The sequence below is a fragment of the Lampetra planeri genome, chromosome 57 (assembly GCF_965212315.1).
Source record: "Lampetra planeri chromosome 57, kcLamPlan1.2.h2, whole genome shotgun sequence".
Classification (NCBI taxonomy): Eukaryota; Metazoa; Chordata; class Hyperoartia; order Petromyzontiformes; family Petromyzontidae; genus Lampetra; species Lampetra planeri.
In genome coordinates this window covers 2,283,473-2,304,341 of record NC_136163.1, presented here as the reverse complement: position 1 = coordinate 2,304,341, position 20,869 = coordinate 2,283,473, and the positions used below count along the sequence as shown (strand labels likewise).

General features: G+C 49.7%; 1 protein-coding gene across 1 annotated transcript in view; it reads left to right on the top strand.

Annotated features, from left to right (window-relative positions):
* The window catches only part of LOC144735748 (protein MMS22-like), a 175,215-nt gene extending 154,683 nt beyond the window's left edge, over positions 1–20,532 (top strand). Inside the window, exons 26-27 of the mRNA XM_078618246.1 lie at positions 13,658–13,816; positions 20,177–20,532. Coding sequence (XP_078474372.1) covers positions 13,658–13,816; positions 20,177–20,264 — 247 coding nt within the window. The 3' untranslated portion in view covers positions 20,265–20,532. The remainder of the gene's footprint in view (positions 1–13,657; positions 13,817–20,176) is intronic.
* The last annotated feature ends 337 nt before the right edge of the window (positions 20,533–20,869 follow it).

The following is a 20,869-nucleotide window of genomic DNA, read 5'->3' as shown; positions in this document are numbered from 1 at the left end:
TCCGCGAAGTCGCAAACGCCGTGACGCGCGCGTCGACACGGTTTAATCCTCGGCAGCGGTACTTTTGAAGGCCCCGTGATCTTAGCCACTCCGGTCTCAGTGTCTCCGACGCAGCCCGTTATGTGCGAGCCCGCCCCTCCCCCTACACCACGAACTTGCCAGTCGTGCTCCCCGCCCGTCGATCAACCGATCGCTCCTTTCATCTTCGTCGACCGACTCTGACAAAATGTCGAGCGAGTTGTCCTCTAACTTTTTAGCGGCGGTTCGTGCCGCCCCACCCCCCTCCCCTTCCCCAGTGGTCACGTGGCGTCGCGGGGTGTCGTCACGGGCACAAGCGGGGCCGTTGCGCGCGTCCGACCGAGAAGGTTGCGTGAGATTTTCGCTCGCAAAACAACGTCGGGGGTCGGCAGAAAATGTTTGGCCCTCGCCTCGTTCCATTCAACAGGTGTCTGCGGCGTCTCAAGTTGTACCCGACGTCGTAAAAGTTGCTCACGATCGACCGCGCCCACAAAGATTGGCGGAGATTTGTAGCCAAGCGTCGTGGCTTTTTGCCCGGTGCCACACTGGGGGGCTCGCGTTCCAATTTTCGCCGCAGAAATAACTCGAAAGTGAGAGAAGTAGTTTTGTTTTTTTGACACGTTGGTTGCGCTTGGGGTTAGGTTGTGTTCATGTGGCAGATAAAGCCGGCTGTTTTAATTTTCAAACCGAATTTCACGTTTTATTAAATCTCCTTGGGCTTGAATTCGCGCCTCGCGATGGCATTTAAATGTTTTCACGGGAAGCTTTTTGTTGTTGTTATTATTCTAAAAAAGTAAATTCAATCTCGGGATTAGCGTTCGCGGGCCAAGGGCCGACGGTCGAATGCGGCGGCCGCTTTTTAATTCGCGACGCGAACCGAGTGACCTCAGTCCATCGGATGAAAACCCTTGGCTCGGACTTGAGCGATATTTCCATCGGATTTGTAAATGACAAGTCACCCACTTTCAACAAAAACCTCCGCTGTGCTTATTTGGGCCAAACGGCAAAACGGCGCGCGTCCGTGCGTCTTTTATCCACCCCCCCTTTCATCCCCCCCCCCCCCCCCCACCGTTTGCGCGCTTATTGTTTATTTATTTTCCAATATTTTTTTTTGTCGCTACACAAATTGATGGATGCACATCGCTGGTTTCTAGTAATTGTCAAACAAGGCGTATGATCGCATGCGACAAGCTGACAGCAAACATTACCTTCCAAGTGTGCACGGGTTGATACCTGCCCCTTTCGTGTCGGGCGGCTAGACGGGGGGGGGTGGTGGGGGATGGGGTGTGTTCTTGTGACCATCGCAAACATTAAAAAAACATGTTTTGCCGTCGACGTTGGAAAGACGTTCGCTCATGGGCGACGAGGCGGCGGGGGAGAGGAAGAGGAGATGGAGCCGCGCCGGGCAAACGCACGGAGCCGTAAACGCGAGCGTGGCGGGAGCAAATGGTTTTTATTCATTACGTTCGAGGACGAATCTGGAAGATGGTATAAATTGTACAACCGGTACCGTCTCTCCGTTTAGAACCTCCGTAAACTTGGCCGCGGGAGGCTCGCCGCCGCTCTGAGAGAGCGATCGGGGGCGGACGCTCGGTCCTCGGTGACGCGACGCGCCGGTTAAGGGCGCGAATTCGGGGTGGGAGAGCAAAGGCTGCATCTGTACACACACGTTGGGAAATTTACCGACCAACAAGAAATGCACCTTAACAATAATGCTAAGAAACATGTTTGTTCCGCGCCTTGCCTTCGCGAATATTTCCAACCCGCGCTTTCATTTCTTCGCGTACTCGGTAAACGAAAACAGAAAAGGCTAAATCGCCATGATCCACGCGGGCGCGAACGTAGCCCCCTTCCGTTTTCGTCGGTATATAACGTGGGGAGAAACTTTTTAAATTTGTCTTGTAAAAATAACGGAGGCTTTATCGAGCAAAATCCCTTTGCGATCTTTAAACTGAAATTGCCACCTTGGTAAACACTAACTTACTCCCCCCGCCCGCCCCATCGCCTGAAACGGACGCGCACGCACGCGCGCGTTTGACGGTGGCAAGACAATGACGATGATGGCGCTCGTAGAAGCACTAGTAATATTAATTATGAATGTATAAAAATGTAAATGTAAGGCTCCTGGCGTAATTTCTACTCAAGCGATGTGAAATATTTCATTTGGCCCTAGGAGATCCAGTGACCGCTTTTACAGCAGGGGGAAGGAAAGAGAAAAAGCAAAAGCAACATCGTGAAATAATTGACAGGTCCGTTTCGTGCTTTTTGCACGTCTCATTCGCTGTGACATTCCGTTTCCTTATTTAATAATTTCGTGACGATCAACCGTAACGTTCGGCGTTGGTGCAATTTTATTTTTAAATCCTTTATATTAAGTTCACTTGCTTGCTTGCTTGCTTACGACCGTGCAAATCTTTCGGTCGTTTTTTAACCCACTTCCCGTGATCCAATCGAGCTGACATTTTGCACACAGCCTCGTTGTGCGTGACAATTACTTTTAGTGAAAATTTTTCCAAAATGTGACACTTTTTAGGACAAAAATAAATTATATTTAATTACCAATTGCTTAATGGTGGCAGGCAATTATCTGACCCATAGGTGGCAGCCATCTCAAGCCAGAGGACGAGAGGACTCTAGCCGCCACGCATATAAAGGATTTATAGTGAAAAACTTTGTTTTTACGGGTTAATTTTTTAGTCTCGCCTCTTCCAAGCCACCAAAAAGCCGCGTTCTCGTGTTTTTCTGGCTCCACTCCAGTGGATCGTGAGCGCTGCTCGCAGAACGTACGGACTTGTGTTGCGCGCGTCATGCGGCATGTGGGTGGTGAGGTTTAGCGACGAATTATAGTCGATTATCGATTATGTATCATTACCCGGCGGGTGCGGGGGGGGGGGCGCCGGATTTTCAAAATTGCCGCATAATATCGACATCATCATGATTTAAAATAGCTGCTTTTTGTGTGTGACAATGTATGTAGGTGTTATGTGATTTTTTGTGTTTTAAATGTGTTTATTATGTGCAATTGGCATAGATAAACATACAAATTAGACGAAGAAATATCTTTAAGAAGTTATCGTATTTACTGTACCGTACTTACCACTTCAATCTCAAAGACTCTGCACTGGCTGATGTGTATATATATACACGTGCAGCATTTTCATTGTGTAAGTTGTATGTAGTGTATACTGTTCTGTGTATAATATTTAACAACGAAATCAAGCGGAGATACTCTTTTCGTCACACGCACCGTGCCGATCGCCAGACCAGTGGTGGAGCCAGTGGGGAGGGGGGGGGGTGGCACGTGCCCCCCCCCCCCCCAATGATCCGATCGAAATCTCTAATTTCGATCGGACCATTGGAGTTTATTAGTAACTAGCTGTGCTACCCGGCTTCGCCCGGGACTTGGATCAGAGGTCGCAAACGGGTTTTGATTCCTTACCCGTACCCGGCCGGGTACGGGTACCCATTCCCTACCCGTACCCTAGCCGAAGTGAGTGACTAACGGTGACTCACGGCCTACCCGTACCCGTACCCGGCCGCACCAGGGTCGCAAATGGCTACCCGTAGCCGGGTATCGGGTAGGGTACGGGTATCGGGTACCCGGTTGCGACCTCTAACTTGGATCCAGCACGCCCGGCCGCCTTTGTCTCCCCAGTGGCGATGTTCACACACAACACACCAGTTACTCGTTTGAGGCTGAGTCGACCTAGGGGAGGCCCAGGACCGGTTCAAATAATCGTCACCGGTGGTGGCCGTGAGCGGGAATCGAACTCGGGTCGCCGGGTTCGTAGCGCAGCGTAGCGCTAAGCACGACACTACAATGCGTTACGCTTCCACATGCGCGGGTCACGTGACAGATTTGACGTCACAGCTCACTTGCCGTGCAAAAAATGTTTGCATTATTGAGCTCCCCCCCCTCTCCCAAAAAAGTGTATTTTTATAATTTGTGCATGGTGTACAGTCTGTAAAGTACCCACATGGCAAATGTCAAGTTTGTTGCATGTCGGGAAGTACGCTAAACATTTTGAACAGACACACATAATCACAACGTTCCCTTTTATATACATGGAGATAAATCGGCATTTTGCGACTCCCAGTGCCACTGTGTAGCATATTATTACGTTCCAGGGACTCTATGAGATGATAGGACAAAAGTCTGAGTCCATAATTGGCAATAAGTAACGGCAAAGCGGTTATAAGTGACTCACATAATCGTGCGCAGTTGTGTCTACAGCACACGACTTCCCTGAAGGCATTCACCTTAAGTGAGCACGATGCCGATCACACAACGCGTCGAATAGAAAGCAAGGGACAAATCCTTAATAACAACTCCTCTGTCATTTTTCATTGCTGGAGGGGTTTCCCCCGCCCCCCCTACCTGAAAATCCTGGCTCCGCCACTGCGCCCGGCACCGTCGTTCAAGTTCATGTATTAGGTATAGCCCTGTGAGCCATTCGGCTCTTGAATCGGGTGCAACCGCAACAAACAGAAAACAAAAACATGAACAAAAAAACATCTTAAAGTGAATATGTGACTGAGTGCAAACAGAAAATCCAAGAAAAGAGCAAAATATTGCAGAAAAAGCACTGTACACCAACGCTGTGTGCAAATATCCCAGTGGGATGCAAGTCAAACAACAACAACAACCACAAGACAACTTAGATTAAGGCCATCAGTCTAACTCTGTACTACAACAAACAAACATGGCCAAACCAAAAAACTTTTCGAAAATCACCAAAATAAAGCCATAAAAGCAATGAAACAGTGATCATAGGAACCGTGACCGAATTTTCACAATAAACGACATAAACAACATGTACCACCAAAACCCTACAGCCACAGCTGGCTGCATGAGTCACTCCACAACAGCAGGAGCATCAGTCGGAGTATCAACATTTTTCAATGCACCTTTAAGATCAGCGCAACTAAATCAAAACACAGTTCATACTTTGCAGCGATCGTCCGGTGCAATGTTGGAAGTAGCAGCCGGATGATCGATGACCAACTATACGTGGGTTTCAATGAACCCAGGAGAGAGAGAGAGAGACAATGTTTGTGTTGTGGGACAGGTCGTGGCAAATCTGGTCATCAGTTTAACACGTCGGAGGCTTTCGCGACCAATATCATCCACAATAGAGGTTTTTTTTGGGTTAGATCGCATAAATGTATAAGTGTGTCGTTAAACCCTCCACCACCTGACACAGACAACTAGTAAGGGTTGTCACGGAAACAGAACGTGGCCAATTCGTGACTAGTACAGCACCAGTGTGTATTGTATAGTGTAGTGTATAGTAGTGTATAGTGTAGTGTATAGTGTAGTGTATAGTAGTGTAGTGTATAGTAGTGTTCAATGTAGTGTATAGTAGTGTAGGGGTATAGTAGTGTATAGTGAAGTGTACTAGTACAGCACTAGTGTATAGTAGTGTATAGTAGCGTAGTGGTATAGTAGTGTATAGTGTAGTGTATAGTAGTGTAGTGTCTAGTGTAGTGTATAGTAGTGTAGTGGTATAGTAATATATAGTGTATAGTAGTGTAGGGTTATAGTAGTGTATAGTGTGGTGTACTAGTACAGCACTAGTGTATAGTGTAGTGTATAGTAGTGTAGTGGTATAGTAGTGTATAGTGTAGTGTACAGTAGTGTAGTGGTATAGTAGTGTATAGTGTAGTGGTATAGTAGTGTAGTGGTATAGTAGTGTAGTGATATAGTAGTGTATAGTGTAGTGTACAGTAGTGTAGTGGTATAGTAGTGTATAGTGTAGTGTATAGTAGTGTAGGGGTATAGTAGTGTATAGAGTAGTGTATAGTTGTGTAGGGGTATAGTAGTGTATAGTGTAGTATATTAGTACAGCACACCGGTTGTGTGTCGGAGAGCCAAGCCACAACATTTACAATCCCAGTACGACGTTTCGCCAGTAATTACAACCAGCTTTATTCGGCGGACAGCCAGATTTGTGAAAACATCCTCCTGTTTCGTTCCTCAGATAGAGGGGTAGATGTGACGACTTCACTTGTGAGCCCTTCTTGTGCGAAGGCGAGGGGGGGGATTAATGAATGCATATAAATTACAATGGATATCCATCGCCGGTTGGGCTAGTTGTAGATCGTTGTACAGTTGTACCTCGGTATACGACCGCTTTGGAATACGTCAAATTTGGTAGACTCGGCCTCAAATGAGTACTTAGTACAGTGCGTAGTGAACATCGCCACTGGGGAGACAAAGGCGGTCGGGCGTGGTGCTGGCCACCCACCCCCTCGTGTGCCGTTCCGGCCTTCATAGGTGCCCGCCAACAGCACTTGCCCCAACAGCCTGTTAAGGCCATACGGCGGATCTTTGTCTTTTGTATATATATACCAGAGGTGGGACAAAGTCATTGTTATGCAAGTCCAAGTCGAGTCGCAAGTCATCAAATTCATGACTCGAGTCTGACTCGAGTCCAAGTCACATGACTCGAGTCCACACCTCATAGGTGGGACAAAGTCATTGTTATGCAAGTCCAAGTCGAGTCGCAAGTCATCAAATTCATGACTCGAGTCTGACTCGAGTCCAAGTCACATGACTCGAGTCCAAGTCACATGACTCGAGTCCACACCTCTGATATATACTTATATTAGTTTCTCTATCTGTACATGCAATGTATTTACTTGCCTGCAGACATCTGTACGTATATGTGCGAGGGTGCTCTGTGTGTGTGTGTGTATATACTCGTGTGAATATGTCTGTGTGTACATGCAATGCATCTGGTGCATCAGCCAGTCATCTCGGTCATCTCAGTCAGTCGACCCGTGGCACCTGCTGGGTCTGCCCCGTGACCTCCTGCCAGCGGGCGTTCGACACTTCACGTGGCCTCAAGGTGCACGTGGCCTGGCACAAGCGTCGTGGTGACGTCACCGCCACTTAGTGGCGAATGACGGTTGTTGTATCTGCGTGTACTTATATACGTACGGGAGTTGTCTGTGTGTCCCTGTGTAGCAGAGTTCGCAACCGGGTACCCGATACCCGTACCCTACCCGATACCCGGCTACCCGTATCCGGCCAGGTACGGGTACGGGTACCCGTTTGCGACCCTGGTGCGGCCGGGTACGGGTATGGGTACGGGTAAGGAATCAAAACCCGTTGGCGACCTCTGCTGTGTAGACATGCCTTGCGCTCTGTGTGTGTGTGTGTGTATACTCGCGTGAATATCTCTGCGTACGTGCAACGTATCGGCGTGTACTTATCAATGTACGGGAGTTGTCGATGTGACGTCCCAATGTCGACGGGCTTTGTCCGAGGGTGCTCGGGGAGGGGGGGGGGAGTGGATGTGCGGTGATGACGGAAGACGTGTTCTGTGGGCCGCACACAGCTCCCCCCCCCGCCTCTCCCCCCCGCCCCCAGCCCCCCCCCCTCGCCCCCAGCCCCCCCTCTCTCCCCCGCGGGGGCCAACATTCTAACTCTGCTACGCTCACACTCGTGCACACACGTAGACAAAGATCCCCCATGTAGCCTGAACAGCCTGTTGGGGCAAGTGCTGTTAGCGAGCAGCACCTATGAAGGCCGGCACTGTGGCACACGAGGGGGTGGGTGGCCAGCACCACGCCCGGCCGCCTTTGTCTCCCTAGTGGCGACGTTTACGCACCGCACCCGGTACTCGTTGGAGGCTGAGTCGACCTAGGGGAGGCCCAGGACCGGTTCCGATCATCGCCGCTGGTTTTGGCCGTGAGCGGGAATCGAACTCGGGTCGCCGGGTTCGTAACGCAGCGCGCTGACCGCTACACTACGGCTCCCCATTAGTACATAGACCCACGCTAGTACACGCACAGATCCCCCATATAGCCTTCAACAGACAGCTGCGGCAAGTTCTTTAAAGCGAAAGCGGCGGCTATGAAGGTCGGCACGGCACACGAGGGGGTGGTATGGTTAGCGCCAGAGGTCGCAACCGGGTACCCGATACCCGTACCCTACCCGATACCCGGCTACCCGTACCCGGCCGGATACGGGTAGGCCGTGAGTCACTGGTGAGTCACCGTTTGTCACTCATTTCCCAACGTCTTGTCTCTTCTCACAATTCAAGTTCCTAGAATCAACCCACCCGCGCCTGCAACATGGCTTCATCCCAGAGGTCGCAATCGGGTACCCGTCGCCGTACCCTCCCCGATACCCGGCCGGGTACGGGTAGCCGGGTATCAGGTAGGGTACGGGTACCCGTTTTCGACCCTGGTGCGGCCGGGTACGGGGGGTAAGGAATCAAAACCCGTTTGCGACCTCTGGTTAGCGCCAACTAAAAACTCAACAATTTATTTTTATTTTCACCAGGTATAGGCCCCCATTGAGCTGTGTAGCTCTTTGTCAGTGGCGACCTGGGCACTCACAAACGATAGCTCAACGTGTTGTGGCTTATCTCGTATGAATACCTATAAACACTCAGACATAGCGCACCTCCAATTAGCACGGTTGGCTATGTACGATGCGAAAGAAGTTCAGCGTGTAAACGTGTCTGTGTTTGTGTATGCACTCACGCACGTACACGACCCACTCAATCTCGCGAGGGACCAACAGGACTTCTCCGCTATGCCCACACGCTTACACAGACGTACTCAGATTTAGAGATCCGTACAACAAAAAGACTAAAGATCCCCCGTATAGCCGTAACAGACTGTAGGGGCAAGTGCTGTTAGCGAGTAGCACCTATGAAGGCCGGCACGGCACACGAGGGGGTGGGTGGCCAGCACCACGCCCGACCGCCTTTGTCTCCCCAGTGGCGATGTTTACACACCGCACCAGGTACTCATTTGAGGCTGAGTCGACCTAGGGGAGGCCCATGACCAGTTCAGATAATCGTCACTGGTGTTGGCCGTGAGCGGGAATCGATCTCGGGTCGCCGGGTTTGTAGCGCAGCGCGCTAACCGCTACACCGCCGCTCCCCACTATATATACATCTGTACACACACTCGTACGCACACATATACACACATACACACTTCCACATATTTTCAATTACAATACGGCAGTCTCGCACACACACGAGGACGCAGATACACAACGCATAAGCACTCGAATACATGTACAGTGAAACCTTGGATTCGTCTTCTTGGTTCTTTCGGTGAAGTCACGTAGAAGGGAAATAATAAAATAATAAAAATAATCAACTAATTCTCACGACGCTTCGGCCACAACGCAAGCAGCCGTCCTCAGGTGAAGAACAGGTCTGTCGGAAAGACAGCGTCTGAATGAAACACCACCAGGCTTGGAAGCGTATATTTAAGCTGCTGGGTTGGAGGGGGAAGAGCGCCTTGACAAAGGAATTTGCATATCAAGAGGAATTTAGCATATTTATGGGAAATGCACGAAAGCTTTAAATCGAAAAATAAAACCTTGGATTGCGAGCATGATTCGTTCCGAAAACGTGATTGTAATCCAAAGCACACTCGTATATCAGCTGTGATCACGTGACAATCGGCAGACAAAGCGTATGCACGTGCTACTCGTGTTGCAAGACCTCGCTCGTTTATCAAATTAATATTTAAAAAAAATTTGCTCGTCTTGCAAAACACTCGCAGACCGAGTTACTCGCAATCCAAGGTTTTACTGGATAGAGACAAAGTTTCACCACCTATGAAGGCCACCACTGTGGCACACGATGGGGTGGGTGTCCACGACCACCACCACCACGCCTGGCCGCCTTTGTCTCCCAAGTGCCAATGCTTACACACTGCACCCCAGGTACTCGCTTGAGGCTGAGTCGACCTAGCGGAGGCCCAGGATTGGTTCAAGTATTCGTCACCGTTATTGAGTTCTCAGTGCAGCGCGCTAACCACTGCGCTGCCGCTGTTGGGCCTCCCCTAGGTCGATTCGGCCTTAAATGTGTACCTGGTGCGGTGTGTAAACATCGCTACTGGGGAGACAAAGGAGGTCGGGCGTGGTGCTGGCCACCCGCCCCCTCGTGTGCCGTGCCGGCCTTCATAGGTGCTCGCTAACAGCACTTGCCCCAACAGTGTTAAAAGGCGATACGGGGGATCTTTGTCTTTGTTTGTTTTTTGTGTGTGAGATATGGGGGGGAGCGAGAGAGAGTGTGTGTGTGTAGACTCGAGACAGAATTAGTTACTAATGCATCCGTGCATTAACACGACTTGTGCACGTCCATGCATACACAATTAAATCACTGCTGGTGGGAACCCAAATCATCCACAGATCATGGCCAATCGAATGTGTTTACACTCCGTGTTAATTCAACTCGTCAAATTGTAACCCCTTCACGTACAAGTTTCACCGACGCTGCAGTTTGCGCGCTGCGCTACAAACCAGGCGAGCCGAGTTCGATACCCCGGGTTTTGGTCCACCGACGCCTGTGACGATAACATATACTATGTTTTAGTTGTACGACGTTTCGCTGGTAATTCGCTGGTAATTGCATCCAGCATCATCGTCGTACTCAATTTGTTTTAGTTGTAAATGTTGCGGCTATTATTTTGTCTTTTGTCAACGTGACACTTTTGTTGCTGATTGGCCGTGTCGGGTGGTGGAGGGTTACGACACATTTATAAATAACGCGATCTCACCCAAACACGTTGATTATACTGGTCAACAACAAAAAAAGAAAAAAAATCTGGCCTGGACTTTTGCAGCTGTTCTAGACTAATTTCAGGGTGCCGATTCCAAATCTGATCTCAGATTTGCTCTATCACATCTCATTTTTATGCTATCGGCATACCCCATTTTCATTGATTTTACCCGAAATTAACTCTGTCACTTATGATTGCAAGTTGTTGCCAGTCAGCGACTGCTTTAGTGTTGAAATACGGTGCTGTATTTTTAGGATAGTGCGTTTATAATATCATGTTATGTAGATATCCACATTTATTTAAGATTTTTCTTCCGCAGTTTTTATTGAAAATGCAATATTTGATATCTCAAAAACCTGATGTGATGGACAAAAACTGATGCCAGATTTGGAATCAGCACCCCCCAAAATTACATTGAAACCGTTGGAATACCTTATGCCAGAAAAAGTGTGTTGACCAGTGTAATCTGAAGCGGTGGTCCTGGGCCCATCCCCTTGGTCTTCCAATTAGCACGCTTGGCTCCGTACGGCGCGAAAGAAGTTCCACTTGCCAACAGGTCAGAGGTCGCAAACGGGTTTTGATTCCTTACCCGTACCCGGCCGCACCAGGGTCACAAACGGGTACCCTACCCGATACCCGGCTACCCGTACCCGGGTATCGGCTAGGGTACGGGTACGGGTACCCGATTGCGACCTCTGGGATGAAGCCATGTTGCAGGCGCGGGTGGGTTGATTCTAGGAACTTGAATTGTGAGAAGAGACAAGACGTTGGGAAATGAGTGACAAACGGTGACTCGCCAGTGACTCACGGCCTACCCGTACCCGTACCCGGCCGCACCAGGGTCGCAAACGGCTACCCGTTCCCAGCCGGGTACGGGTAGCCGGGTATCGGGTAGGGTACGGGTATCAGGTACCCGGTTGCGACCTCTGATACAGGTCGACTGGGGCCTCAATTGAGTTGTAGCTGGTGCGGTGTGTAAACATTTGGTGTGGGCCACTCGCCCCTTCTGCCGTGCCGGCCTTCACAGGTGCTGCTCGCTAACAGCACTTGCCCTAACAGGCTGTTCAGGCTACATGGCGGATCTTTGTCTTTTGTGTATTTTTCTCTGGAAAAAACCCCACAACCCCACAATACTGTGTGGGTGGTGTGTGAGTTCTGTGTGGGTTCTCTATAGGATCTCTATAGGTTCTCTATAGGTTCTCTATAGGATCACTATAGGATCTCTGTAGGTTCTCTATAGGATCTCTATAGAATCTCTGTAGGTTCTCTATAGGATCTCTATAGGTTCTCTGTAGGTTCTCTATAGGTTCTCTATAGGATCTCTGTAGGTTCTCTATAGGATCTCTATAGGTTCTCTATAGGATCTCTATAGGATCTCTGTAGGTTCTCTATAGGATCTCTATAGGTTCTCTGTAGGTTCTCTATAGGTTCTCTATAGGATCTCTATAGGATCTCTGTAGGTTCTCTATAGGATCTCTATAGGTTCTCTATTGGATCTCTATAGGATCTCTATAGGTTCTCTGTAGGATCTCTATAGGTTCTCTATAGGTTCTCTATAGGTTCTCTATAGGATCTCTACAGGATCTCTGTAGGATCTCTGTAGGATCTCTATAGGATCTCTGTAGGTTCTCTATAGGTTCTCTATAGGATCTCTGTAGGTTCTCTGTAGGATCTCTATAGGTTCTCTATAGGTTCTCTATAGGTTCTGTGTTGGTTTTGTGTAGATTATCTATAGGATCTCTATAGGTTTTCTATAGGATCTCTGTAGGTTCTCTATAGGATCTCTATAGGATCTCTATAGGATCTCTGTAGGTTCTCTATAGGATCTCTATAGGATCTCTATAGGATCTCTATAGGATCTCTGTAGGTTCCGTGTTGGTTCTGCTGCTGTGTTTCCGCTGCTCCGAGTTGTTTGGCGCGATGTCAAACGTTTCGCTCCACGTGCCTGGGAGCTTCTTCAGGAACTCAATTCACTTCGCGAGATGGTGTCTGTAGGAGGAACAGCTGCTAGGATGACATCTTCAGAGCAAATTGAGGGAGACTGCCAGGGCAAATCTATGGGTCTCTGTGTGATTCTGTGGGTCTCTGTGTGAGTCTATGGGTCTCTGTGTAAGTCTATGGGTCTCTGTGTGAGTCTGTGGGTCTCTGTGTGAGTCTGGGTCTCTGCGTGAGTCTATGGCTCTCTGTGTGAGTCTATGGGTCTCTGTGTAAGTCTATGGGTCTCTGTGTGAGTCTGTGGGTCTCTGTGTGAGTCTGGGTCTCTGCGTGAGTCTATGGGTCTCTGTGTGAGTCTATGGGTCTCTGTGTGAGTCTGTGGGTCTCTGTGTGAGTCTGGGTCTCTGCGTGAGTCTATGGGTCTCTGTGTGAGTCTATAGGTCTCTGTGTGAGTCTATGGGTCTCTGTGTGAGTATATGGGTCTCTGCGTGAGTCTATGGGTCTCTGCGTGAGTCTGTGGGTCTCTGTGTGAGTCTATGGGTCTCTGTGTAAGTCTATGGGTCTCTGTGTAAGTCTATGGGTCTCTGTGTGAGTCTGTGGGTCTCTGTGTGAGTCTGGGTCTCTGCGTGAGTCTATGGGTCTCTGTGTGAGTCTATGGGTCTCTGTGTGAGTCTGGGTCTCTGCGTGAGTCTATGGGTCTCTGTGTGAGTCTATGGGTCTCTGTGTGAGTCTATGGGTCTCTGTGTGAGTCTATGGGTCTCTGTGTGAGTCTTTGGGTCTCTGTGTGAGTCTATGTGTCTCTGTGTGAGTCTATGGGTCTCTGTGTAAGTCTGGGTCTCTGTGTGAGTCTATGGGTCTCTGTGTGAGTCTATGGGTCTCTGTGTGAGTCTATGGGTCTCTACGTGAGTCTATGGCTCTCTGTGTGAGTCTATGGGTCTCTGTGTGAGTCTATGGGTCTCTGCGTGAGTCTATGGCTCTCTGCGTGAGTCTATGGCTCTCTGCGTGAGTCTATGGGTCTCTGTGCGAGTCTATGGGTCTCTGTGTGAGTCTATAAAACTGGTGATGTACGCGTGCATCATCCGGAATGGTAACGGCTTTGATGGACGTCCTGAAATGTTGTTTTCCTCCCGTATCCCGTGTGCCCCTTTTGTCCGTGTGCCCACAGTGAGTTTTTGAGGGAGGGCATGTCTGTGCAGCCCGTGGCCTCTCTCGGTGCCCTACATGCCCTGAGCCCTGCCCTTCTGAAGGAGGCCTTGCCCACAGTGGCGGAGATCCTGAGCGAGAGCGAGCGCAAGTCGGGACTGGGTCGCGAGCTGTCGGTCAGGTGAGGCGAAGCGTTTGTCTCTACATCGTCGTCATCGTCGTCATCATCGTTATTGTCATTGTGCTCATCTTCTTGGTTCTTTCGGTAAAGTCACGTAGAAGGGAAGTAATAAAATAATAAAAATAAAACATAATACAATAATTATCACGATGTTTCGGCCACAACGCAAGCAGCCGTCCTCAGGTGAAGACCAGGTCTGTCGCTCCAAGCGTGGTGTTGTTTCATTCAGACGCTGTCTCCCCGACAGACCTGGTCTTCACCTGAGGACGGCTGCTTGCGTTGTGGCCGAAACGTCGTGAGAATTATTGTATTATGTTTTATTTTTATTATTTTATTATTTCCATTCTACGTGACTTTACCGAAAGAACCAAGAAGATGAATCCCTGCAGTCACGAAAGCTTTAAATCGAAATTTTATGATGTTTTATTTTTATTATTTTATTACTTCCCTTCTACGTGACTTTACCGAAAGAACCAAGAAGATGAATCCCTGCAGTCACGAAAGAAGCTTTAAATCGAAAAAAAGTAGAGGAGTGTCAGGCAGCAGCAGCAGCAGAATCAGCGGCCACATCAGCAGAATCAGTCAAAGCATAATCAGCAGCAGCATCATCATCAGCAGTAGCATCAGTAGAGTAGTAATATTTCGATTTAAAGCTTTCGTGACTTCAGGGATTCATCTTCTTGGTTCTTTTGGTAAAGTATTTTATAATGTTTGATTTTTATTATTTCCCTTCTACGTGACTTTACCGAAAGAACCAAGAAGATGTGTAGAAATGTCAAGCAGCTGCATCAACGTCATCAGCAGCAGCATCATCATCATCAGCAGCATCGTCATCAGCAGCAGCATCATCATCATCAGCAGCAGCATCGTCATCAGCAGCATCATCATCATCAGCAGCAGCATCGTCATCATCAGCAGCATCATCATCATCAGCAGCATCATCGTCATCATCAGCAGCATCATCGTCATCAGCAGCAGCATCGTCATCAGCAGCATCATCGTCATCAGCAGCATCATCATCGTCATCAGCAGCATCATCGTCATCAGCAGCAGCATCGTCATCAGCAGCATCATCCTCATCATCAGCAGCATCATCATCAGCAGCAGCATCGTCATCAGCAGCAGCATCGTCATCAGCAGCATCATCATCGTCATCAGCAGCATCATCGTCATCAGCAGCATCATCATCGTCATCAGCAGCATCATCGTCATCATCAGCAGCATCATCATCATCAGCAGCATCATCCTCATCAGCAGCATCATCGTCACCAGCAGCATCATCATCGTCATCAGCAGCATCATCATCATCAGCAGCATCATCGTCATCAGCAGCATCATCGTCATCAGCAGCATCATCGTCATCAGCAACATCATCGTCATCAGCAGCATCATCGTCATCAGCAGCATCATCGTCATCAGCAGCATCATCGTCATCAGCAGCATCATCGTCATCAGCAGCATCATCGTCATCAGCAGCAGCATCATCATCGTCATCAGCATCGTCATCAGCATCATCATCGTCATCAGCAGCATCATCGTCATCAGCAACATCATCGTCATCAGCAGCATCATCGTCATCAGCAGCATCATCGTCATCAGCAACATCATCGTCATCAGCATCATCATCGTCATCAGCAGCATCATCGTCATCAGCAGCATCATCATCGTCATCAGCAGCATCATCGTCATCAGCAGCATCATCGTCACCAGCAGCAGCATCATCATCATCAGCAGCATCATCGTCATCAGCAGCAGCATCGTCATCAGCAGCATCATCGTCATCAGCAGCATCATCATCATCAGCAACATCGTCGTCATCAGCAGCATCGTCGTCATCAGCAGCATCATCGTCATCAGCAGCATCATCGTCATCAGCAACATCATCGTCATCAGCAGCATCATCGTCATCAGCAGCATCATCGTCATCAGCAACATCATCGTCATCAGCAGCATCATCGTCATCAGCAGCATCATCGTCATCAGCAGCATCATCGTCATCAGCAGCATCATCGTCATCAGCAGCAGCATCATCATCGTCATCAGCATCGTCATCAGCATCATCATCGTCATCAGCAGCATCATCGTCATCAGCAACATCATCGTCATCAGCAGCATCATCGTCATCAGCAGCATCATCGTCATCAGCAACATCATCGTCATCAGCATCATCATCGTCATCAGCAGCATCATCGTCATCAGCAGCATCATCATCGTCATCAGCAGCATCATCATCGTCATCAGCAGCATCATCGTCATCAGCAGCAGCATCGTCATCAGCAGCATCATCGTCATCAGCAGCAGCATCGTCATCAGCAACATCATCGTCATCAGCAGCATCATCGTCATCAGCAACATCATCGTCATCAGCAACATCATCGTCATCAGCAGCAGCATCGTCATCAGCAGCATCATCGTCATCAGCAGCATCATCATCAGCAGCATCATCATCATCGTCATCAGCAGCATCGTCATCAGCAACATCATCGTCATCAGCAGCATCATCGTCATCAGCAGCAGCATCGTCATCAGCAGCATCATCGTCATCAGCAGCATCATCATCATCAGCAACATCGTCGTCATCAGCAGCATCGTCGTCATCAGCAGCATCGTCGTCATCAGCAGCATCCTCGTCATCAGCAGCATCATCGTCATCAGCAACATCGTCGTCATCAGCAGCATCGTCGTCATCAGCAGCATCATCGTCATCAGCAGCATCATCGGCAGCATCAGAATCCATGTGAGAATTTTCACATCGGCACAGCGACGCGAACACACAGACACACACACGCACACTCACACACACGCACACTCACACACACGCACACTCACACACATGCACACACAGACCCTAACTCGCATACACAAAGACACGCACACTCACACAGATGCATAGACACAAAACACAGGTGAACATACAGGCAGACACACACATGCCAACACAAACAGACATGCAAACACAGACACACTCATGCACGCACACAAAGACAAAGATCTACCGTGTAGCCTGAACAGACTGTTGGGGCAAGTGCTGTTAGTGACCGCCCTATGAAGACCGGCACGGCACACGAGGGGGTGGGTGGCCAACACCACGCCCGGCTGCCTTTGTCTCCCCAGTGAAAATATTTACACATCGCATAAGGTACTCATTTGAGGCTGAGTTGACCTAGGGGAGGCGCAGCACCAGTTCAGATAATCGTCACTGGTGTTGGCCGTGAGCCGGAATCGAACTCGGGTCGCCGGGTTTTGTAGTGCAGCGCGCTAACCGCTGCACCACCGCTCCTACACACACACATACATACACACACACATACACACATACACACACACGCATACACACACACATATACATACACACATACATACACACACATAAACACACACACATACACACACATACACACATCCACACACACATACACACATACACGCACACACACATACACACACATACACACACACATACACACACATACACACATACACACACCCATACACACACACACACATACACACACACACACATACATACACACACACATACACACACACGCATACACACATACACACACATACACACATATACAACAACAACCGCCATTCGCCACTAAGTGGCGGTGACGTCACCACATATACATACACACACACATACACACACATACACACACATACACACACGCACACACACATATACATACACACATACACACACACATACACACACACATACACACACCCGCACACACATATACATACACACATACACACACACATACACACACACATACACACATACACACACATACACACACATACAAACACACATACCCACACACATACGCACATACACACACACATACACACACACACAAGACCGCCTCTCTTTAACGACCGCCGATTCACAAAGATGCTCGCTGAACATTATCCTTCTCTCAAGACGATCTCCTATCTCTCTGCGGCGGTCACCCCACAACCCTGACCCCACCCCCACGTCTTCCCACGTCTCGCTGCCGCACACAACGTGGGGATTGTGTGCGGCGAGCGGCAATGTAGGCACGTCACCCTCGGTGGGAGAGTCCATGTGGGTCACGTGGGCGATCTCACCTGTCCGTGCGTGCGTCCGCGCGTCTGCGCTTGTGTCTGTCCGCGTCTCTCACGCCGCGCCACGACCGCCTTGGTCGCCATCGTTGCGAGCGCTTGTCGAGATGCGAGCGAGCGATAGAGCCAAGCGAGGGTGGCTTTTAGTCTGGGGGGACGTGAGATCTGGGGCTCAGTGGGTCAATTAGGGTGTGTGCTGTGCTGTGTGTCTGTCTGTCTGTCTTTGTGTCCAGTGGGATCGGTGGCGTCGCGGTTAGCGCCGCTGCGCTACGAACCCGGCGGTCAGAGTTCGATTCCCGCTCACGGCCAACACCGGTGGCCGATTACCTAAAACCGTTCCTCGGGCTGCCCTAGGTCGACTCGGCCTCAAACGAGTACCTGGTGCGGTGTGTAAACATCGCCACTGGGGAGACAAAGGAGGTCGGGCGTGGTGCTGGCCACCCACCCCCTCGTGTGCCGTGCCAGCCCCATTAGATTTTTCACGTGGTCACCAATTATGCAGCAAAAACCCTACTTGAGCAACACAAGTGGTGTGTATGTATATACGTGTGTTGCATACGACTGTATATACATCTACACAAAACCACGTGTGTATGTGCAAGTACAGCCCTAGTGGTCAGCTCATGCTTTAAGCGCGGCGTGCCTCTCTCATACGAATTTAATTTTCGCTCATGGCCAACACCAGTGACGATTAAATGACCCGGTCCTTGGCCTCCCCTATGTCGACTCGGCCTTAAAGGAGTACCTGGTGCGATGTGTAAACATCGGCATTGGGGAGACAAAGGCGGCCGGGCGTGGTGCTGCCCCCCCCCACCCCCTCGTGTGCCGTACCCACCCACCCACCCACGCTCACGGACAAGCCTGCCCGCCCGTCCATCCGTATTTTTTAAACTTTCTCATTTTTTTTCAATTCTCCCTCGCCTGGACACCCGACATCGGATCCTGTGTGTGGGGGGGGGGGTCCCTTTTTTTGTTTGCTGCCAGTTTTTTTTGTTCCCCCCCCCACTCCACCCCACCGAGTGTTTAAGAATCGATGTCTGTGTCCGTGGCTCTCTGCCGGCGAGCGAGAGAGTGATCCCTCCCGTCAAGACGCTCAATGGGGAGTGATAGTGAGTAGGGCACTCGGGAAGGGATGAGTGCAGTGGTTTTACAAGAGAGTCTCAAGACATGAGCCTCCACCTCATTGTGGGTCTTTCTCTCGAGAGAGAGAGAGAGAGGGAAAGAGAGAGGCGGTGGGAGACGGGTCATTTGAGAAATTGGTTAATGTCGGTGTCACGTTGCAGCAGGTAATGCCCCCCTGTCTGCCCTTATCGCACTTGTATCAGCCCAGTGTCCCGTGTGTTGTCTGTGGGTGATTGTGGGTGCGTCGGTGGGTGGGCGAGTGACTGAGTGGGTGGGTGGGTATCTGAGTGAGTGGGTGTCTGAGTGAGTGAATGGGTGAGTGGATGGGTCTGTGGGGGAGAGTAGGTGAGTGGTTAGTCATGAGTGAGTTGGTAGGTGAGTTACTGGATGACTTTGTGAGTGAGTTGATGGGTATCTGAGTGAGTGTATAGGTTCATGAGTGAGTGGATAGCTAAGTGAATGGGTCTGTGGGGGAGTGTTTAGGTTCATGAGTGAGTTGCTAGGTGAGTGAGTGTATAGGTTCATGAGTGAGTGGATAGCTAAGTGAATGGGTCTGTGGGGGAGTGTATAGGTTCATGAGTGAGTTGCTAGGTGAGTGAGTGTATAGGTTCATGAGTGGATGGGTCCGTGGGTTAGTGGACGAGTCTGTGAGCGAGTGGGTGTACGAATGAATTGATGAATGGGTGTTCTCGTGGTTAGCGGCACCGCACTCAGAGCCTGTCGACCTGAGTTTGATTCCAGCTTACAGCCAACAACTGGCGAATATTTTAACTGGTCCCGGGCCACCGCTAGGTCGACTCAGCCTCCAATGAATGCCCGGCGCGGTGTGTGCTAACATCACCATTGGGGAGACGAAGACGCACCCCAGGCACCTACCTGCACTTGCCCCAACAGCCCGTCGAAGGCTACCTGGGAGATCTTTGTCTTGTGTGTCCGTTCACGTCATCTCGGCCATCTCGGTCAGTCAACTCGCCACACTGGGTCTGTCCAGTGACCTCCCTGCCAGCAGAGCTGCATCCTACACTCGATGTGTCGGCCTCAGAGTGTACCCAGCCTGGTACAAACGCCGTGACGTCGTCTCCATCACGCACACACACACATATATAATGACGTGTGTGTGTGTGTTCGTGCGTGCCTTCACAGGCAAGCCTATTCCACTCTCCTCTCATCGCTGGGAGAAGTCGAACCGGGTGACATCACGAGTCTTGACTCGCAAGACTTGACCAACTGAGACGCTCTCCGCCCTCCCTCCGCGCAAAACGAAGTTACACGATGAACTCTTTTAGAGTTTAAACGATAAACAGTTTTTGTTTTCACCCGGTAACGGCTCACTGAGCTGCCACGTAGCTTCTCTTTGGAAGCGTCCAACCGGCCACAACAAACGATGGTTCTAGATTCGAAGCTTTCGTGACTGCAAGGATTCGTACTCCTAGTTCTTTCGGTAAAGTCACCATGTAGGTAAAAAATTTAATACAAATTAATAAAAAATAAAACAATAAAATCACGACGTTTCGGAGGCAACACAAGTCTCCGTCATCAGGTGGGACCGTCACAGCCAGATTTGCTGCATCAAGTGAGGCCTCACAAATCTGGCTGTGACGGTCCCACCTGATGACGGAGACTTGTGTTGCCTCCGAAACGTCGGGATTTTATTGTTTTATTTTTATTAATTTTAATTTCATTTTTTACCTACGTGGCGACTTTAGCGAAAGAATAAAGGGTAACAAACGATGGGCTCCGTCTGCGCGGCATCAACGTCGTGCGGAAAGTTCTAGCAGGAGACAAATACTCTTCGACATGCGTGCGGCGATTCCAAATGTGGTTGGGGTGGGGGGG